General features: G+C 46.8%; 1 protein-coding gene across 50 annotated transcripts in view; it reads left to right on the top strand.

Annotated features, from left to right (window-relative positions):
- The window catches only part of PLEKHA7 (pleckstrin homology domain containing A7), a 246,417-nt gene that overhangs the window by 214,270 nt on the left and 15,754 nt on the right, over positions 1-16,393 (top strand). For 28 of the 50 annotated variants that reach the window (XM_077963201.1, XM_028833607.2, XM_077963186.1 and 25 more), the window contains 6 exons: positions 6,056-6,124; positions 6,299-6,379; positions 7,382-7,531; positions 8,143-8,244; positions 14,495-14,603; positions 14,800-15,026. In XM_077963201.1, coding sequence (XP_077819327.1) covers positions 6,056-6,124; positions 6,299-6,379; positions 7,382-7,531; positions 8,143-8,244; positions 14,495-14,603; positions 14,800-15,026 — 738 coding nt within the window. Of the gene's footprint in view, positions 1-2,190; positions 2,272-6,055; positions 6,125-6,298; positions 6,380-7,381; positions 7,532-8,142; positions 8,245-14,494; positions 14,604-14,799; positions 15,027-16,393 lie in introns of all 50 variants that reach the window. The other 22 variants (XM_077963192.1, XM_077963195.1, XM_028833603.2 and 19 more) reach the window with 1 other exon arrangement.

Below are 16,393 nucleotides of genomic sequence, written 5' to 3' on the forward strand. Positions count from 1 at the left end.
TGGCACAGCAGAACTAGGAGTCCCTGCGTGTCGACTCCAACAGAAGCTTAATAACAATAGGGGGTTATAATGTGTGTCAGTCACTGCATTTTACTTCTATTAAGTTATTTTACCTCCAAATTGGCCCTGTAAGGGAAGTGGTGGTATCATCTTTTAATGAACTGTAACTCTGAAAAGCTAATGAGTTTCCCAAGCCTACACAGCAGTTAGTGGGTATCAGTATTTGGGTGCAGCTCTCACCCTAGAGCCCTTTATCACCTTGCCCCACATCCTCTCTTAAAATGCTGCTCTACCACTGTGTTCCCAAAGGCCTTATGTTTTTATGGAGCTGAGCTTGGATTGTTACGCCAAGAAATATATTTGATGGGATAGAGAGAGGCAAGTTGCATCCTTGCTGTATTTTACTACCTAAGAGCTGCACACGATCAGAGCAATATGAATTATTATCCCTTTTCTATAACCAGGAACCTAGGTGTCAGAGAAGTAACTTCTGCAGTTACACTGCTGGGACTTGAACCCAGCAACTGACCTCATACCTGCCTTCTTTCTTCCATGCATCACACGCTTTGCCTACCCTAAAGTCGTGTTCGTTGAATTGTATTCCTGGCATTGAAGTTTTGCTCTTCAGAACCCTATACCCTAGCTGAGTCAGAGGGGTGGGGTGTGGGGTTCACTGTTGTTGACAATTTAAGTTGTCTTTATGCTTCTGTGAAGCACAGCCAGGAAGATGAGGGTACCTGCTGCCACTCATGTGAAGCCTTTGTAGATAGAAAAGGTTGCAGTCAGCCCCAAAAAGGCTTTTGTCTTTGGTGAGGGATGTACCATCAGTGGCTCCAGGGCTATTGGACTCTGGACTCTTCATGACTGTTTGAACCTGAGATCAGGACTTCTCTGTTCAGGGTCTGTTTCCAAAATCAGCTTCTGGGACAGTTTTTAAAGTTGTGATTAGGGATGCCATATACTTCAAAATCACCTGGGGGCTTGATAAAAACACAGACCTGGAGGGTTCTCTCGAATTGGACACTCTGCTGCCCAGAATTCTGCATTTTTATCAAGCTCTGGGGTGATTCTTGTGCACACTAGGGTTTGAGGTCTATTGTTCTGGAGAAGAAATTACTAACCCTGGCTATGAATGAGAACTGTTGGGGAGTTTTTAAAATGAATATAAATGTCTGGGTCCTACCCCTGAGGGACTGTGATTTAATTGGTAATATTCAGGTATTACTCTTTAATTAAAACAAAAAAACTCCTTAGGTGTTTCTAATGCACATCCAGTATCAAGAAACACTGTTTTGAAGTAGTGGCTCTCAACATGGGATCCTCAGACCAAAGTGTCAGCAATATCTGGGAATTCATTAAAAATGTAGAATCTTGGGTCCCACCCCAGATCTGCACCACAAGAACCTCCAGGGATGGGGCCCAGAAAATCTGTGTATTTGCCCTCCAGCTGATTCTGATGCACGCTTAAGTTTGAGAACCCTTGTTTTAGGGCAGTGATTCTCAATCCTGGCTGCACATTAGAATCACCCAGGAGAGTGTTTAAGAATCCCAATGCCCAGGCCCCATCCCAGTCCAATTATATCAGAATCTCTTGGAGTGGAACTCAGGCATCGGTATTTTTTAAAGCCCCCCCAGTGATTCCTGCTGTTCTAGATAATGAGGACAGTGTTCCCAAAAAGGAGCTGTAAGTTTGGGACCATGGGTAAGACATAATCATGTAGATGCATCACAGTTCTGGTGGAACTTAAGGTTGGGTGGGGGTGAGATGAATGCATGGCACGACTCTAAACTAGTATCTTACAGAATGTGATGAGGGAGGACAAAAGAAGAAACAAGTTCCCTTCTATGATGTTCCTCCTTGCCTTCTCCAGCAGAACCAGGAAGGAAATGAACACTGAAATCGGCACTCCCACATAAACCAGCCTGTGCAAAGGTCCCTTCAGACAGCATATAACATTTTATAAAAAGGAGAGAGCTGCAGTCTGGGAAGGTCCCGTGGCCCATGCAAGTAGCATCCACGGTCCCATGGAAGTAGCATCACCAAGATTCAGACCTGGTTGTTTGAATTGCACAGCACACAGCATCCTTAAAGTTGTCCCTTTGCCAGTTCCCCAAATTCTGGCTGCTTCAAGTGTCATTTGATGTCTCACCTGTTACGTTTTGTTGTATTTGCCTTTTTGTTTGGAACAGATTAAAAATAATGAACCTTTGATCAACGTGCTTTACAAAGTGCTGAAGAAGTCAGCACGGGGCTGTCGGCCCAGGAGAAGCGTAAGATGATCTGATCCGTGTCTCCAAGCGGGGTCATTCCATTGCTTCTGGCTCGGTGCCGACTTCATCACTTGCTTAACCAGTTGCTCTCCTGACCGCCCCAGGCTTCCCGCAAGTCATTTTGCTTTATTTTCTTTCAACTGAAGCTCTCTTCAGCATTTTGACTGATGCACCAGGCTGAGCCTCTCATCTGTGGTTTTCTGTGACTCCATGTTTTGTGCTGCCAAGGGTGGGGGAGCTTGCCTGGCTTGCCACCAGCTTGTGTTGTGTTTCCATCATCATGTGTCTGCCTCCACGGCGAGGGCTCACCCAGACAGAGTTAAGCATGAGTTTCTTGGGAGGGAACAGCAGTTATTGGTCATCTTCCAAGAGCCAGGGTATCCTCAGATTCCACAGTGGCCCTGAGATTAAGGTGGCGACTTTTGGGGGCAGGGAGTTGGCATTTGGATAACAGCCTGGAGCTGGACTAGAATAAAATGCTACCCCCTGCCCATACCCTCTTTGATTGATGCAGAAGTAGGGACTGCAATGTGACCAGCTCTTACAGCATTCCAGGGGAGGATGCAGATCAGGAAGCAGGTGTTGTGTCCAACCATCCTGAGCCCTGAGAAAGTGGGTTGGGATGTGGTGGAGGGGAGGGAAGATGCCTGGGTGGCTTTGATTCCCGTCTGATGGAGAGACTCTTTCAAATGGATGAGCACCCACAGACTTTTACTTTTTCTGATGACAGAGATGCTGGGGGGACCCAGAGTTGATGTTTTAAGTGTATTTGGACATGGCTGCAACAAACACACTTTTAAAAGGAAAATTAGATGTAATACAGTACACGTGGATATAATATTTCTTAGTAGCCTCGGCTCTCTGGAGCAGAGCTACATTCAGAAGCTTAACGGTCCTCTGAGCTGTAGAAACAGCTCTCATTAAGCCCATGCTCTAAAGCCTGTGACCTTCCGTCCATAGGAGACAGAGCCAGCTCACATTACTTTGACACATTCATGAACTCACTGAGCAAACATTGCCCGAATTTCCTCAATATGCTAGGCCCTGGCTGGGCTTTGAGGATACAGAGGAAAGGCATCCATCTCCACAGTCACCCCTAATTAGGTTACTCTCTGGTGAGAAGAAACAAATGAGCAAACAGAACTTTGTACTCTAATGTGCTGGGTGCTGTAGTAGCAGCAGATGCAACGTATGGAAAGAGCACCCTGAAGAGCACCACCCCCAGTTAAAGGGAGAGAAGAGATGTAAGTACCTCGTCTCAGTTGAGCTTATAGTCCTTTGAATTCCTAACCCACATCTAGTAAGCAGCACTTTTTTTTTTTTTTTTTGACACGGAGTCTCGCTCTGTCACCCAGGCTGGAGTGCAGTGGCACAACCTCAGCTCACCACAACCTCTGCTTCCCGGGTTCAAGAGATTCTCCTGCCTCAACCTCCCAAGTAGCTGGGACTACAGGCGTGTGGCACTGCACCTGGTTAATTTTTGTATTTTTAGTAGAGATGGGGTTTCACCATGTTGGCCAGACTGGTCTTGAACTCCGGACCTCATGATTCTCCTGCCTTGGACTCCCACAGTGCTGGGATTACAGGCTTGAGCCACCGTGCCCGGCCAGATAAGCAGCACTTTAAAAAGGGACAAGAGAAATCTACTTCTTGGAAAAAGAGGTAGTACTAATATCCTGAGAGGGAGAAAGAAAAGGTTGAATGTATATTCAGTATTCCACGAAGGCAGCAAAGGGCGTACTTTTAGAAAACTTTCCATCAAAAAGTATAATTTAGAAGATTCAGCTCCTCAAAATGCCCTTTTTATATAAAATATCTCGTTCTTTTTCTGCTGGTGCTGGATAAATGAGGCATTGCTCAATTAGATTTTCTGCCTTGTTATTTAAGTATCAAAAAGACATTCTCTGTAAAAAGCTTCAGTGAAATAAGAGGAAGAGTTTTGCTAGGGGGGAAGAATCCTCAGAGTGTATCTCCATTTGAAAATGATTTCTACCTAGGAAGTGAGCCCCAAAGGTCAGTCCCTTTGGAGAATAGACAACCTCCTTGTCCTTGGCTTTGATGAAAGGACGATGACATAGAGTGAAGACTTCACTGCTTTCACCCGCTTTTTCTCCTGGGTTCCCCTGAGTTTAAAACCCACATGCTGCCTGAGAAGTTCAGCTGTTTGTGATTCACCAGGATTAATTTCATGCCCACCCCCTGCACCGCCCTCCCATTGCAGGAGACAGCACAGTCTGTTTGTTTGTGGATCGTTGCAGTCTTGTGTTCTGCAACTGTGTATATACAAGTATGTACACATAATCTGACAGTCTGAAGAGCAGAATTTGGCTGGAGTTCTATTTTTTTCAGGAACTCAACAACAGTGACCTACATGTGTTTCCCTTTGACCTACATGCAATTCAATAAGCGTTTGCTGAGTTTGTGCCAGGTCTTCTGTTCAGGGCTGACTTTACCAAGATACATAAAACAATGGTTCCGTCCTCTTCTGTGTGACCAAAGGGATCATGGGAATGGGTGGGGCAGGCGTGTAGCCCAGAATCAGTCCTCACCCCAAGGCAGGGAGAGGTCCTCTCCCTTGACCTTTGGATTTGCTCATGACAGTTTGCAGGGAGAGGTAGCATAGGACAGTTGGGCACATGAAGGGCTTGAGCACTGAGTGGAATGTTTGCCAATTTATTTCCACCCCCAATTCACACTGAAACTTCCTGGACCTTACAGATAGAATGGGGAGAAATCTATACCCCTCTCTCCAGCAGCTATCTGTCCACACTGGGACCTCTCTGCATAGTGCACACACAGCGCCTATCTCTGCCACTGTTAGCTCCACCCTCCATTTCCCTGGTCAGATCTGCAAAATAGAGATCTGGCTTCCCCTACATCAGGCACAATAGACTTGGTTCTCCCTGGCCTTGTCTTGGCCATGGGAAGGTACATCTGTGAAAGTCACTCCCCTCAACCCCTGCATGACTTTTGGCAAGAAAGAAATTGGGGGAAATGGAAAAATGGGATAAGTTAGATTTAGAGTCTCAGGAGTCAGTGAGAGACAGGCGGCATATTGCCTACCTTGAGTCAAGTGAGGGATAGGAAATGTAAAATCCCATTGGCCCACAAGTTTGGGTGACTTTTGTGTATTGCTTTATGGTTTCCTTTCTTGTAACTTATACAAGTACAGCCTAGCCTCAGTTATGCAGGGAACAATTAAAAACCCCTGCTGGGAACTAGCCAGGTTCCTTTTTACCTTGGCCAGGTCTTCTTCCCAAATGGTAAAGGGTGAGAAAGGCTGGCCTTACCCATGGGGAAGTGGGCTGCTCAGAGACTTCCTTAAGCTAAGGCTTGACAACGGTCAAGGGATTTGTTTGTTCCTCTGGGTCTGCCCATCTCACCACCCTGGGCAGGGAGTAATGGGCTTCGTAACTCGTGTTTGTTCCCAGGTTCAGTAGCACACCTCTGTCTGATCGGTGGCAAATCTCCCAAGATTCATGCTGATTTTTGACATTCATTTTAGGCAAATATATACTTTTAAAATTGATGATCCTGTAACTTGAATGTCTACATTTTCTTTAACTCAAAGGACTTACCAGCATTACTAGAATCATGAAAAGGTTTTGTTTTTTTCCTAAAATGAAATAGGCATAGTATAGCCCAAGTTTTTGCCCCTCTCATGCTATGACCTACTTGCCACTGCCAAGGACTTCCACACCATCCATTGTAGGATGAATTTTCTTTCCCAAGTTCTGATCTCAAACACCATGGTTAAATCTCTTTTAAATTGTTCGCCTCCCAGATGACAGGCCGGGACCTTCTCAAGGATCGAAGTCTGAAGCCTGTGAAGATCGCTGAGAGCGACATTGACGTGAGTGAACAGCGTGACACGCTGACCCCTCATCTGCCTCCTGACGCCGACCCAGGGTGAACAGCTTCAGGCAGGGCTTGGATGATTCTGTAGCCAAAGGCTGTCTGATCGCAATCCCAAGGTCATGTCTTTTTCTCATCACTCCAGGCCCTTTCTACCTGTTCTTGCTTTTAGGTCAAACTGAGCATCTTCTGCGAACAGGACAGGATCCTCCAGGACTTGGAAGACAAGATACGAGCCCTTAAAGAGAACAAAGTATGTGTCAGTTTTGAATAATCTTGGAATGGGCAGAGGGGCTTTTTGTCCCGTCTTTCTTGAGACATAGGCTGGACCCTCATGTTAGTACTGAACAACAAATGTTAGCTTATTTAAAAAAAAAAAATGCACTGGGTGCGGCGGCTTATGTCTGTAATCTCAGCACTTTGGAAGGCCAAGGCAAGTGGATCACGAGGTTAGGAGTTCGAGACCAGCCTGACAAACATGATGAAACCCTGTCTCTACTAAAAATACAAAAATTAGCTGGGCGTGGTGGTGGGCGTCTGTAATCCCAGCTACTCAGAAGGCTGAGGCAGAATTGCTTGAACCCGGGAGGCAGAGGTTGCAGTGAGCCGAGATCGCGCCACTGTATTCCAGCCTAGGTGACAGAGGAAGACTTCGTCTCAGGAAAATAAAAAAAAAAGGCTTATATGTGATGACCCCCGGTCCCTGAACCCCCAGGAAGCAGGGTTCCTTTGGAGGAAGTGGCTGCAGTCATTACAGGGCAGATGCCTTTGCTTCCTAAAGCTCCTTGTCTCCTAGGATCTGGGCTGTGGAGGCAGCAAGTCTGGATGGGAGTGCAGGAATGGGCCAGGGGCCACCAACGTTGGCCTTTTCTATTCTTAAAGTAATATTTTCCTTTTGCATTTTAAATTTGTGATACTGAAGGTTGATAATATACTCTTTTCCCTAGGAGGCTAGAGAGGATTTTTTTTTTTAATTCTTTGATTTATCCTCTTAGTTTATCCCATAAGGAGTTAGACAGCTGTATTCCTAGTTTATAGATGATGAAATTGAGGCACAGAGCTGTTAGGTACTTTCCCCAGCCTACCCCCTAGACAGAGTCAGAGCTGGCATCAGAGCCCCAACTGTGGGCCCATATCTCAGTGCTGGTCCCTTCAGCCTTGGTTAGGTCCAGTAGTTTTGGTTCCTGGTGTGGTATGGGGAGGCCTCTGGGGACTATCCTCCTATCCTGCTGCTTTTTGGCCCTTCCTGGTACAGGATCAGCTAGAATCTGTGCTGGAGGTGTTGCACAGACAGATGGAACAGTACCGAGACCAGCCCCAGCACTTGGAGAAGATTGCCTACCAGCAGAAGTTGCTGCAGGAGGACCTCGTCCATATCCGAGCTGAGCTCTCCAGAGAGTCCACTGTGCGTAGAGGGTGGCAGACCGGTCTCCCTCAGGATGAGCTGAGCGAGGGGCTGCTTTTCTCACCTCCCAGATGTAGTTGAGTTGGTGTCCAGAGGCAAGAGTCCTGAAATAGCAGAGCTTCTCCAGTAGCAGAACTGCCGCCTGACAGTAGATGACCTTGTCTGCTGGGGGTGACATGTCTGCCTGCATGTGTGCCTTAGGCTGCTTACCACAGTGACTTTTGAAGGCCAGTGACACCCAGTGGGCCAGATTCTCAGAGCTGCCTGCAGACTGTTCCCCTGATCTGCGTGCAGTTAATTCCAAGTTGTCAGAAGCTCTGCTTTTTCACTTTTCAGTCTGTTGTGGTACAGGCCAGGACTGAGAATCAAAGCATCCTGAGGGTGGAAGAGGGAACAGTGCAGGTGGCCAGGGTCAGAGCACAAATGAGAGGATGCCACGCTCTTTCCTGCTCCTCCCTCTCTCTCACCAGGCCTGCCTGAGGCCTGGCCGGTCTCGGTCTCCTTCCCTCTTCCCCTGGCTGGGTCTGCATGGTCAGGAGTACAGGTGTTCATGAGGCCTTCCGACAGGGCAGGGGATAACTGAGAACTGGAAGCATTTTCTTGGCCAACAGGAGATGGAAAATGCTTGGAACGAATACCTGAAGTTGGAGAATGATGTGGAACAGCTGAAGCAGGCCCTGCAGGAGCAACACAGAAGAGCCTTTTTTTTCCAGGTGATCTGATACCTGTCCATCCCTTCTGAGCTCTTGTTTTTTTGTTTTTCCAAGAGCTTTCACCTGTGGGGGCTGTGAGCACTGCTCAGAGTCCTTCTCCCCCTTGGCCCCAGATGCTCCACCCCTGTAAAGGAGCCACCCCAAACTCTCCCTTGAGGATCACTTCCCCAAGCCAGGCTGTGAGGAGAAGACTCACCCTCTTCCCCTTGCCTTGCTGCTCTCAAAGACAAACTCTTGGGTGTTTTAGAAAGGGCTTTACCTCTGATCATTTGGGGTCGTCAGTGATCACAGAGTGATCCGTGTTCCTGTGGTTCTTGACCCCATCTTAGGCTGCTAGCTCATCGCTTAGACAGCAGCAGGAAGTGGCCATCCCTTCCCTCCTCTGATTCCTGGAGATAGATGTTATCATACCTCTACCAGAGGGAGACAGTGTGAATTCTGTCCTTTGAGGCTCTCTGGTCTTGAGGCAGTCATCTGCATTTCTGGAGGCGAGGCTGGGTGATACCCATCTCTGTGACCCCGTACCACTCAGGAAAGCTGGCCTTAGAGCCCTGCCTCTTTACCCTTAAAAAATCAGGCCACCCTATTGATAGCTGCTTCTGTCCCCCAGAAGTGAGACAGTGAAAGACCCTGTGTGGTTTTTCTTCTTCCAAATTGGGTTCCAAATTGCCCAGTGTTCCCCCACTGTGGTGCTTAACCAGGTTTCCACCTCACCCTCACAATTTTTTAAGTGGAAAATAACCTGTTTTTTTCTCACCTGACTTAAGATCTATATCTTCTCCTTTCAGGGCCCTGAGATAATAAGTGTGTTGGATTCAGCAAGCATTAATTGAGGCTTCTTGTGGGTGGGGCACCATGCTGGGCCACTTTTGGTGCTGGGCTTGCTAATTGATGAGCTAGTTCTAACCAAGGCTCTTCGTTTAAGTGATTTAATGAATATATTGACTCTCCAGACATTAGCCTCACCCCAGAAAGTTGAAGGAAATTCTGGAGGGGGTGTAGGTGTGTGGGCCCTGAGGCTTTTCCCAGGGCCTTGCTGTCCCTCTGTTCATGCAGAGATGGTTCCTAGAGAGCCCTGCCTAGGAGCATGTGGAGGAGACCCTCGCCTGTGGCTCAGGGCTGGCCTACAAGACTCTCCCCAGCACTTGTCTATCTCCTGCTGCTGGTGGGGTTGTTTGCCTCCATAATTTCTCTTCATCCACTCTGGCTAACACTTCACTATTCTTTTTTGTAGCCCCAGCACTTACCGTAATGACTTGAAAATACTAGGTGAATATTGTTGACAAAGTCCTTCAATTATTTCTGGTTATGAGTTTATAAAACTGTCTGCCCAGGTATACCTATTTTCTTGGACTTCAGTGATCTGAATTTTTTTAGCAGTAATTTTTTTCTGCCTTATTTTTAGTAGTAATTTTTTTAAGCTTTTCATTCTTTGTTTCTGTAATTACACAAATAACAAATGAATACGTGTCTTTGAAAAGGCCAAAACAGTAAGAAGCAAAAACAAAAAATGATATAAAAGTTCCTCTTCCCCCTCCCCTTTTCTGCCCCTCCCATCACCCTCCCTATGTGAAATCAGTGGTGTCCGTTGGTGGCGTTGCCTTCTAGACCATTTTCTATGCATTTTCAAAAATATGCACATGCATAGAATCATATGATTTATTCAGGGATGGGAGCAGGTAAAAGGCTTACTTGAAGAGGATCACACTTACACATTATTTGGCAACTCACTTTTTTTTTTGTCATAACCTGGTATCATGGAAATCTTTGCAGGAAAGTTAACCCCAAATTTATGCTGCCCAATAAAATATAAATTAATTAAAAGTAACTGAAATTTGGCCGGGCGCGGTGGCTCAAGCCTGTAATCCCAGCACTTTGGGAGGCCGAGACGGGCGGATCACGAGGTCAGGAGATCGAGACCATCCTGGCTAACACGGTGAAACCCCGTCTCTACTAAAAAAAATACAAAAAACTAGCCGGGCGAGGTGGCGGGCACCTGTAGTCCCAGCTACTCGGGAGGCTGAGGCAGGAGAATGGCGTAAACCCAGGAGGCGGAGCTTGCAGTGAGCTGAGATCCGGCCACTGCACTCCAGCCTGGGCGACAGAGCGAGACTCCGTCTCAAAAAAACAAACAAAACAAAACAACAAAAAAAAAGTAACTGAAATTCAAAATATATTCCTCATTTACACCAGACTCATTTAAGTGCTTCGTACCCACATGTAGCTATTGGCTACTGTCTTGGACAGCAAAGATGATAGATTTCTATCATCTCAGAAAGGTGTATTGGGCAGTGCCAGTCTAAGGATATTAAATTTGTTCATCTTGACTGTTACATACTATTTCATAGTCTGGGTGTTTTCTACTTTATTTAGCCATTCATTTTCTGATAGCATTTAATTATTTTCAGTGTTTTGCTTTTATAAATGGTGTTGTGATGAGGATTCGTGTAACTGCCTTTTCACACTTGTTTACAAGTATCTGTGTAAGATAGGCTCCTAGGAGTGGACTTGCTGGGGTTGAAATGAGTATACATCTTAAAAGTGGATGGATACGCCAAACCACCTTCTAAAGGGCTGCACCTTTTTACCTTCCTACCCACAGCAAATGAAAGTACTGGACCTATTTGCTCACATCCTTGTCAGCACTTGTAATCAATCTTCTTAGTTTTACTAGTCTACTAAATGGCATCTCATTTTAATTCGCATTTATTTAGTTATTAGCAGGTTAAATGTGTATTCGTAGGATTATTGGCCATTTGTGTCTCTACTGTGCCTTATGTCATGGCGATTTAATGTATAGCAGGCCTAGAATCCTTTTTTTCCCCCTTCCCTCCAAAAAGCAAATAGATACACTATGACAGGTCTTTGTCACAGATGCCCTGGAGAACTCAGCCCCATAAGTTACTCTCAGATAGGCCAGCCTGGAGCCTGCAGCTTGATTTCCACCTTGCCTGCGGCACTGCTCACACTTTTCCTAAGTGCACAGTGACCTGGGAAGCTAACAAAGCCCTGCTTTGAGCAGGCACTGTGCTAGCTTCTTTGGTGTCATTCTAGGGCGGGCAGGCTGTTAGAGCCCTAGATAAATCATCAGCACTGCAGATGCACTTGCAACCCCATATGCGGATTCTCAGTAACAGGGCTTAGAAATTCGCCTCCCTGTAATCAGGTTGGCTCCAGGAAAATACCCTTTTCAGTCAAGACTAAATCAGTGAGTTCAAGGCTTTACTGAAAGCAGCACATAGGAGCCTTTCTACCCAGTATGGTGGGAGGCGGCAGGAATGAAAATCCACCACCTCATTTCCCCCAAAATTCCCCTCCCCTCATTATGAAGGCCCAAAATTCCATCACCCTTGGAGAAGGATAGGGACTCTCCAGCCTTTTTTATTCTCTGCTCTCTGTTCTTTTCCCACATGTGGGGGTGACAGAAAGGCATCAGCGGGGCAAGAGAGTGGCTGACAGGGGAGCTTTGCCAGGGAGCTATGGAGGAGGAAGAGGACTGTGTTTAATCCCTTTCTTTACCTGTTCCCAACACTCAGCTTGGGGACTTCAGCCCTAGAGGTCATCCTCTTACCTACACATGCCCTGGGCTCAGTGATATACCTGTTTTAGGGTGCTCATGCTTTGGCATGCAGCTGAGAATCAAGCCCATTATTTGCTTGCCAGACCTGAGGATGTGCTTTATGTTGGAGTGTTGAGAGAGTGAGAACTGTGAGCCCCTTGGGACAAGAGGCTTTGGACATCTGTTGTCATGGCTGTTGGAAAGTATTTGCTCAGGGAATTTTACATGACTGGTCCTTTATTCATGCAGCATGGATGCACTGGGAACCTGCTAAGTGCCGGGCCCTGTAGGGATGAATCAACAAGCAGTATCGGGCAGGTCCGTGAGACTCATGCAGTGTGAGAACTCTTCCAGTTGAGGGGTAGCTAGGTGCCTTGAGAGGAGATGGGGTGAGTCCATGGGGTGGGACCAAGGCTATCTTCCCCCCATGTTAACTTAAAAGTCAAGAGAATACGACATTGGATGTTTAAACAACCCCGTCAAGAGATAGCCATAGTCCCTTAACCACATCAGGCCCCTCCGTACCTCTTTTAGATCCTCTTCCCATTCGATTTTGGTTGTTGCTTGTCAGAATGCACATGATCATGTAGCCTAGGTCCTTCTCCATTGTATGTAGATATGTATTTTTTGGAGTTTATTATTTTTTTAAATTGATATATAAAAATTGTACTCTTATTGTGTTAAAAAAATTAACAGCTTTATCATATATTTCACATGTCATAAAATTAACCCTTTTGGCTGGTTATGGTGGCTTATGCCTATAATCCCAGCACTTTAGGAGGCCAAGGCAGGAGGATCACTTGGAGCCAGGAGTTCAAGACCATCCCGGGCAACATAACAAGACCCCTGTCTCTACAAAAACTGAAAAAGAAAAAGAAAAACCAGCCAGGCTTGGTGGCATGCTCTGGTACTCCTAGCTACTTGGGAGGCCAAAGCGGGAAGATCACTTGCGCCCAGGAGTTTGAGGTTACAGTGACCTTGATCACACCACTGCACTTCAACCTGGGCAACAAAGTGACGCTGTCTCCAAAAAATAAATAAATAAATTCACTCTTCTAAAGTATACATTTCAGTGGTTTTTAGTATATTCATAGCATGATACAGCCATCACCATAATCAATTTTGTAACACTTCATCATCCCCCAACAGAAATCCTGTATCCATTAACAATCACTCCCATTTCCCCAATGTCCCCTCTGCCGTAGCCAAACACTAATCTACTTCCTGTTTCTACTGATTTGACTAGTCTGGACATTTCTTATAAATGGAATCATATAATGTGTAGCTTTGTGTGACTGGCTTCTTTCCCTCGCATGTTTTCAAGGATCATCCTTGTAGCATGCATCAGTACTTCATTTCTTTTTATTGCCAACTAATATTCCATTCACTACTGTATTTTTAACTAAACCTCAAATCTCGGGTTCAGCTCTGACTTCTAAAAAAATGTTTTTTGTATCCTAGAGATGGTGTAAACTCTAGTCCTTCCTTCCCTTCTGCCATGATTACATAAGACAGTGCCTTTTAAAAAATTGTGGTAAAGGCCAGGTGTGGTGGCTCACGCCTGTAATCCCAGTACTTTGGGAGGCCGAGGTGGGCAGATCACCTGAGGTCAGGAGTTCAAGACCAGCTGGCCAATGTGGTGAAATCCCGTCTCTACTAAAAATACAAAAATTAGCCGGGTGTGGTGGTGGGTGCCTGTAATCCCAGCTGCCTGGGAGACTGAGGCAGGAGAATCGCTTGAACCTGGTAGGCGGAGGTTGCAGTGAGCCGAGATGGCACCATTGCACTCCTGCCTGGGCAACAGGAGTGAAACTCCATCTCAAAAAAAAAAAAGAAAAAAATTGTGGTAAAATACACAGAACATAAATTTACCATATTTTTTATTATTATTATTATTATTATTATTATTATTATTATTATTATTATTATGTTGAGACAGTTCTTTTGCCCAGGCTGGAGTGCAGTGGTATGATCTCGGCTCACTGCAACCTCTGCCTCCCGGGTTCAAGTGATTCTTGTGCCTCAGCCTCCCAAGTAGCTGGGATTACAGGCGCACGCCACCATGCCTGGCTAATTTTTGTATTTATAGTAGAGATGGGGTTTCACATGTTGGCCAGGCTAGTCTCAAACTCCTGGCCTCAAGTGTTCACCTCCTTGGCCTCCCAAAGTGCGGTGATAACAGACAAGAGCCATTGCGCCCCACCCATCTTAATTATTTTTAAGTATACAGTTCAGTGGTGTAAAGTACATTCACATTTTTGTGCGCCCAATCTCCAGAACTTTTTATCTTGTATAACTGAAACTTTATACACATTAAATAGTTCTCCATTCTTCCCTCTCCCCCGCCCCCGGCAACCACTGTTATACTTCCTGTCTCTATGAAATTGACTACTCTAAGTGTGTCATACAGTATTTTAGTGGAATGGCACAGTGTTTATGGCAGTCTATTTTTAAATTAGGCAAGCTGGACTGCTGAAAGCTACTCTGAAATTTCTCCCTGGATATTGGGCATTTTCCATGTCTATGCTTCCCTAGAAAGCTATGAAACAGGCTTGGCTCTAGCACTAGTGGGGGTTCCAGAGGGGATGCTGCCCCCCAGGGCAGGGGGCTCTGTCTGAAATGGTAGGATAAGTCCTAAGAAGAAACTTGTAAGGAGCTAAGAAGGAAAACCCACCACTTTGTCTTCCTCAGGAGAAATCGCAGATACAGAAAGATCTATGGAGAATTGAAGATGTCACTGCAGGCCTGAGTGCAAATAAAGAGAACTTCAGAATTCTAGTGGAGTCCGTCAAAAATCCGGGTCAGCTGTTCATCTTCCTGGGTGTGGGGGATCTGGGTGAGGGCGGGGGTGGTGGGAGGGTGGAAGGCTGGGAGCCAGGTGGGTGGGATGGCCCTTGGGGAGGTTGGGTCTTCGAGGTGCTAAATCACTCCACTCATCCTCCAAGGAAGGGTGTCTTTGTTCCATCCCGTGCTTTGTTTCCTTCTATGCCCCTTAGAGAGAAAAACGGTGCCTTTGTTTCCTCACCCGCCTGTGCCTTCACTCTCAACTTCTGAGAGCAAGCCGCCCCCACAGCCCAGTCCTCCCACCAGCCCTGTGCGGACCCCTCTGGAGGTTCGACTCTTCCCCCAGCTGCAAACCTACGTGCCGTACCGACCTCACCCACCCCAGCTGAGGAAAGTGACATCCCCCCTTCAGTCACCAACTAAGACGAAGCCCAAAGTTGTAAGTAGTGATGACTAGGAGCTGAATGCCATTGTTTCCTCTTTGTCCTCAGATTACTTTCTCCTGGGAGAGAAACTCCTGGGAAAACTTGGGGAAATGGACCCAGCCAGTGTCCTAAAGGAGTCCTTAGTCACAAGCAGTTAAAGAGTAGTATTTCCCTGCTATTGTGCCTTAGAACTGGAAGATCCCTGGAAGATGATCTAACCCAACTCTCCCATTTTGCAGTTGGGAGAACTGAGGCCCACCAAGAAGAAGTGACTGTGCTGAGTAGGATGGGGGTTTGTGATCTGCAGAGAGGTGTGTGGCTGTGGGTGAGGCTGTCCCCATGCAAACCTCTGTGCAGATCCGCGGGGTGTCTCCTGCAGTTACACAGCCTGTGGGCCGTGAGCTCAGTCCAGTGGAAAAATGTCCTTCCCTTCACCTGCTGCTGAGCACTGGGCTGGGTTGTGAGGATGCTTTGATCTTTAAAATAACCTCACAGAGTGTACACAGCAAGAGCAGTGTCCCCATTCCACGGAGAAGAAAACTAAGAGCCTAAACTGTTGACATTTGCTCAATGTCTCCATTCTAACTAGTGAATCCAATCACACCTCCTGGCCCTTCTCTTTTATTCTGTGCCATCTGCCATCTAATTGGGCCTTTAGTCCCAGATCTGGTCTGTGGCCTCTGTGGCTGACTGGGCCAGCACCTTGATTTGCCTGGCATAGAAGGAGGCCAAGCTCTTGGCAGAGTCTGGGAATGCAGGAGACTTTAAAGAAATAGGAGATGTGGTCAGGTCTCAAGAGAGCTCACGCCACCAGGGCCAGGCCAGCCTTGGCTGGAGAACACAAGGAGGCTAGTCCCAGTGCAGGGAATCTATAGCAGAGTGGACCTCAGAATGGGGCCCTCCAGATTCTTGCCAACAAAGGCTTGGAGGAAATTCACCTGGGCATCGTGTGTCCCTGGACCTCTGGTGAGGTCAGTGCACAGTGCTGGGTAAAACATATGAGTTCTGCTATCCTGGTCCTCACCATCTACCTGCTTCCAGCCACAGCCCAGGGCCCACAGCTGCACCCAGGGTATGGCCCACCACCCAGCCAGAGAGTCACTGTGGATTTCAACATCTTGAGGTCTTCCCAATCCTAGATCCGAGAGGTGGACTGGAGCTCTTGCCCTAAAACAGGACAGGGAAAATACCAAAACAAATAGCAGGAATGTCTGGGGCAGATGGCTGCCGACATAGGGCGCGATGCTGCCAGCTGGGACAGGGAATAGGGGAAAAGGCGCTGGCATAGGAGCTGGGACATCCAGATTCCGGGACTGATTCTCTCTGTGTGTCCTCAGGCAAGTCCGTCCCTTCTCTGAGCTTCCTCGCTTTCCCTTTTGTA

This window comes from Macaca mulatta, chromosome 14 (genome assembly GCF_049350105.2).
Source record: "Macaca mulatta isolate MMU2019108-1 chromosome 14, T2T-MMU8v2.0, whole genome shotgun sequence".
Lineage (NCBI taxonomy): Eukaryota > Metazoa > Chordata > Mammalia > Primates > Cercopithecidae > Macaca > Macaca mulatta.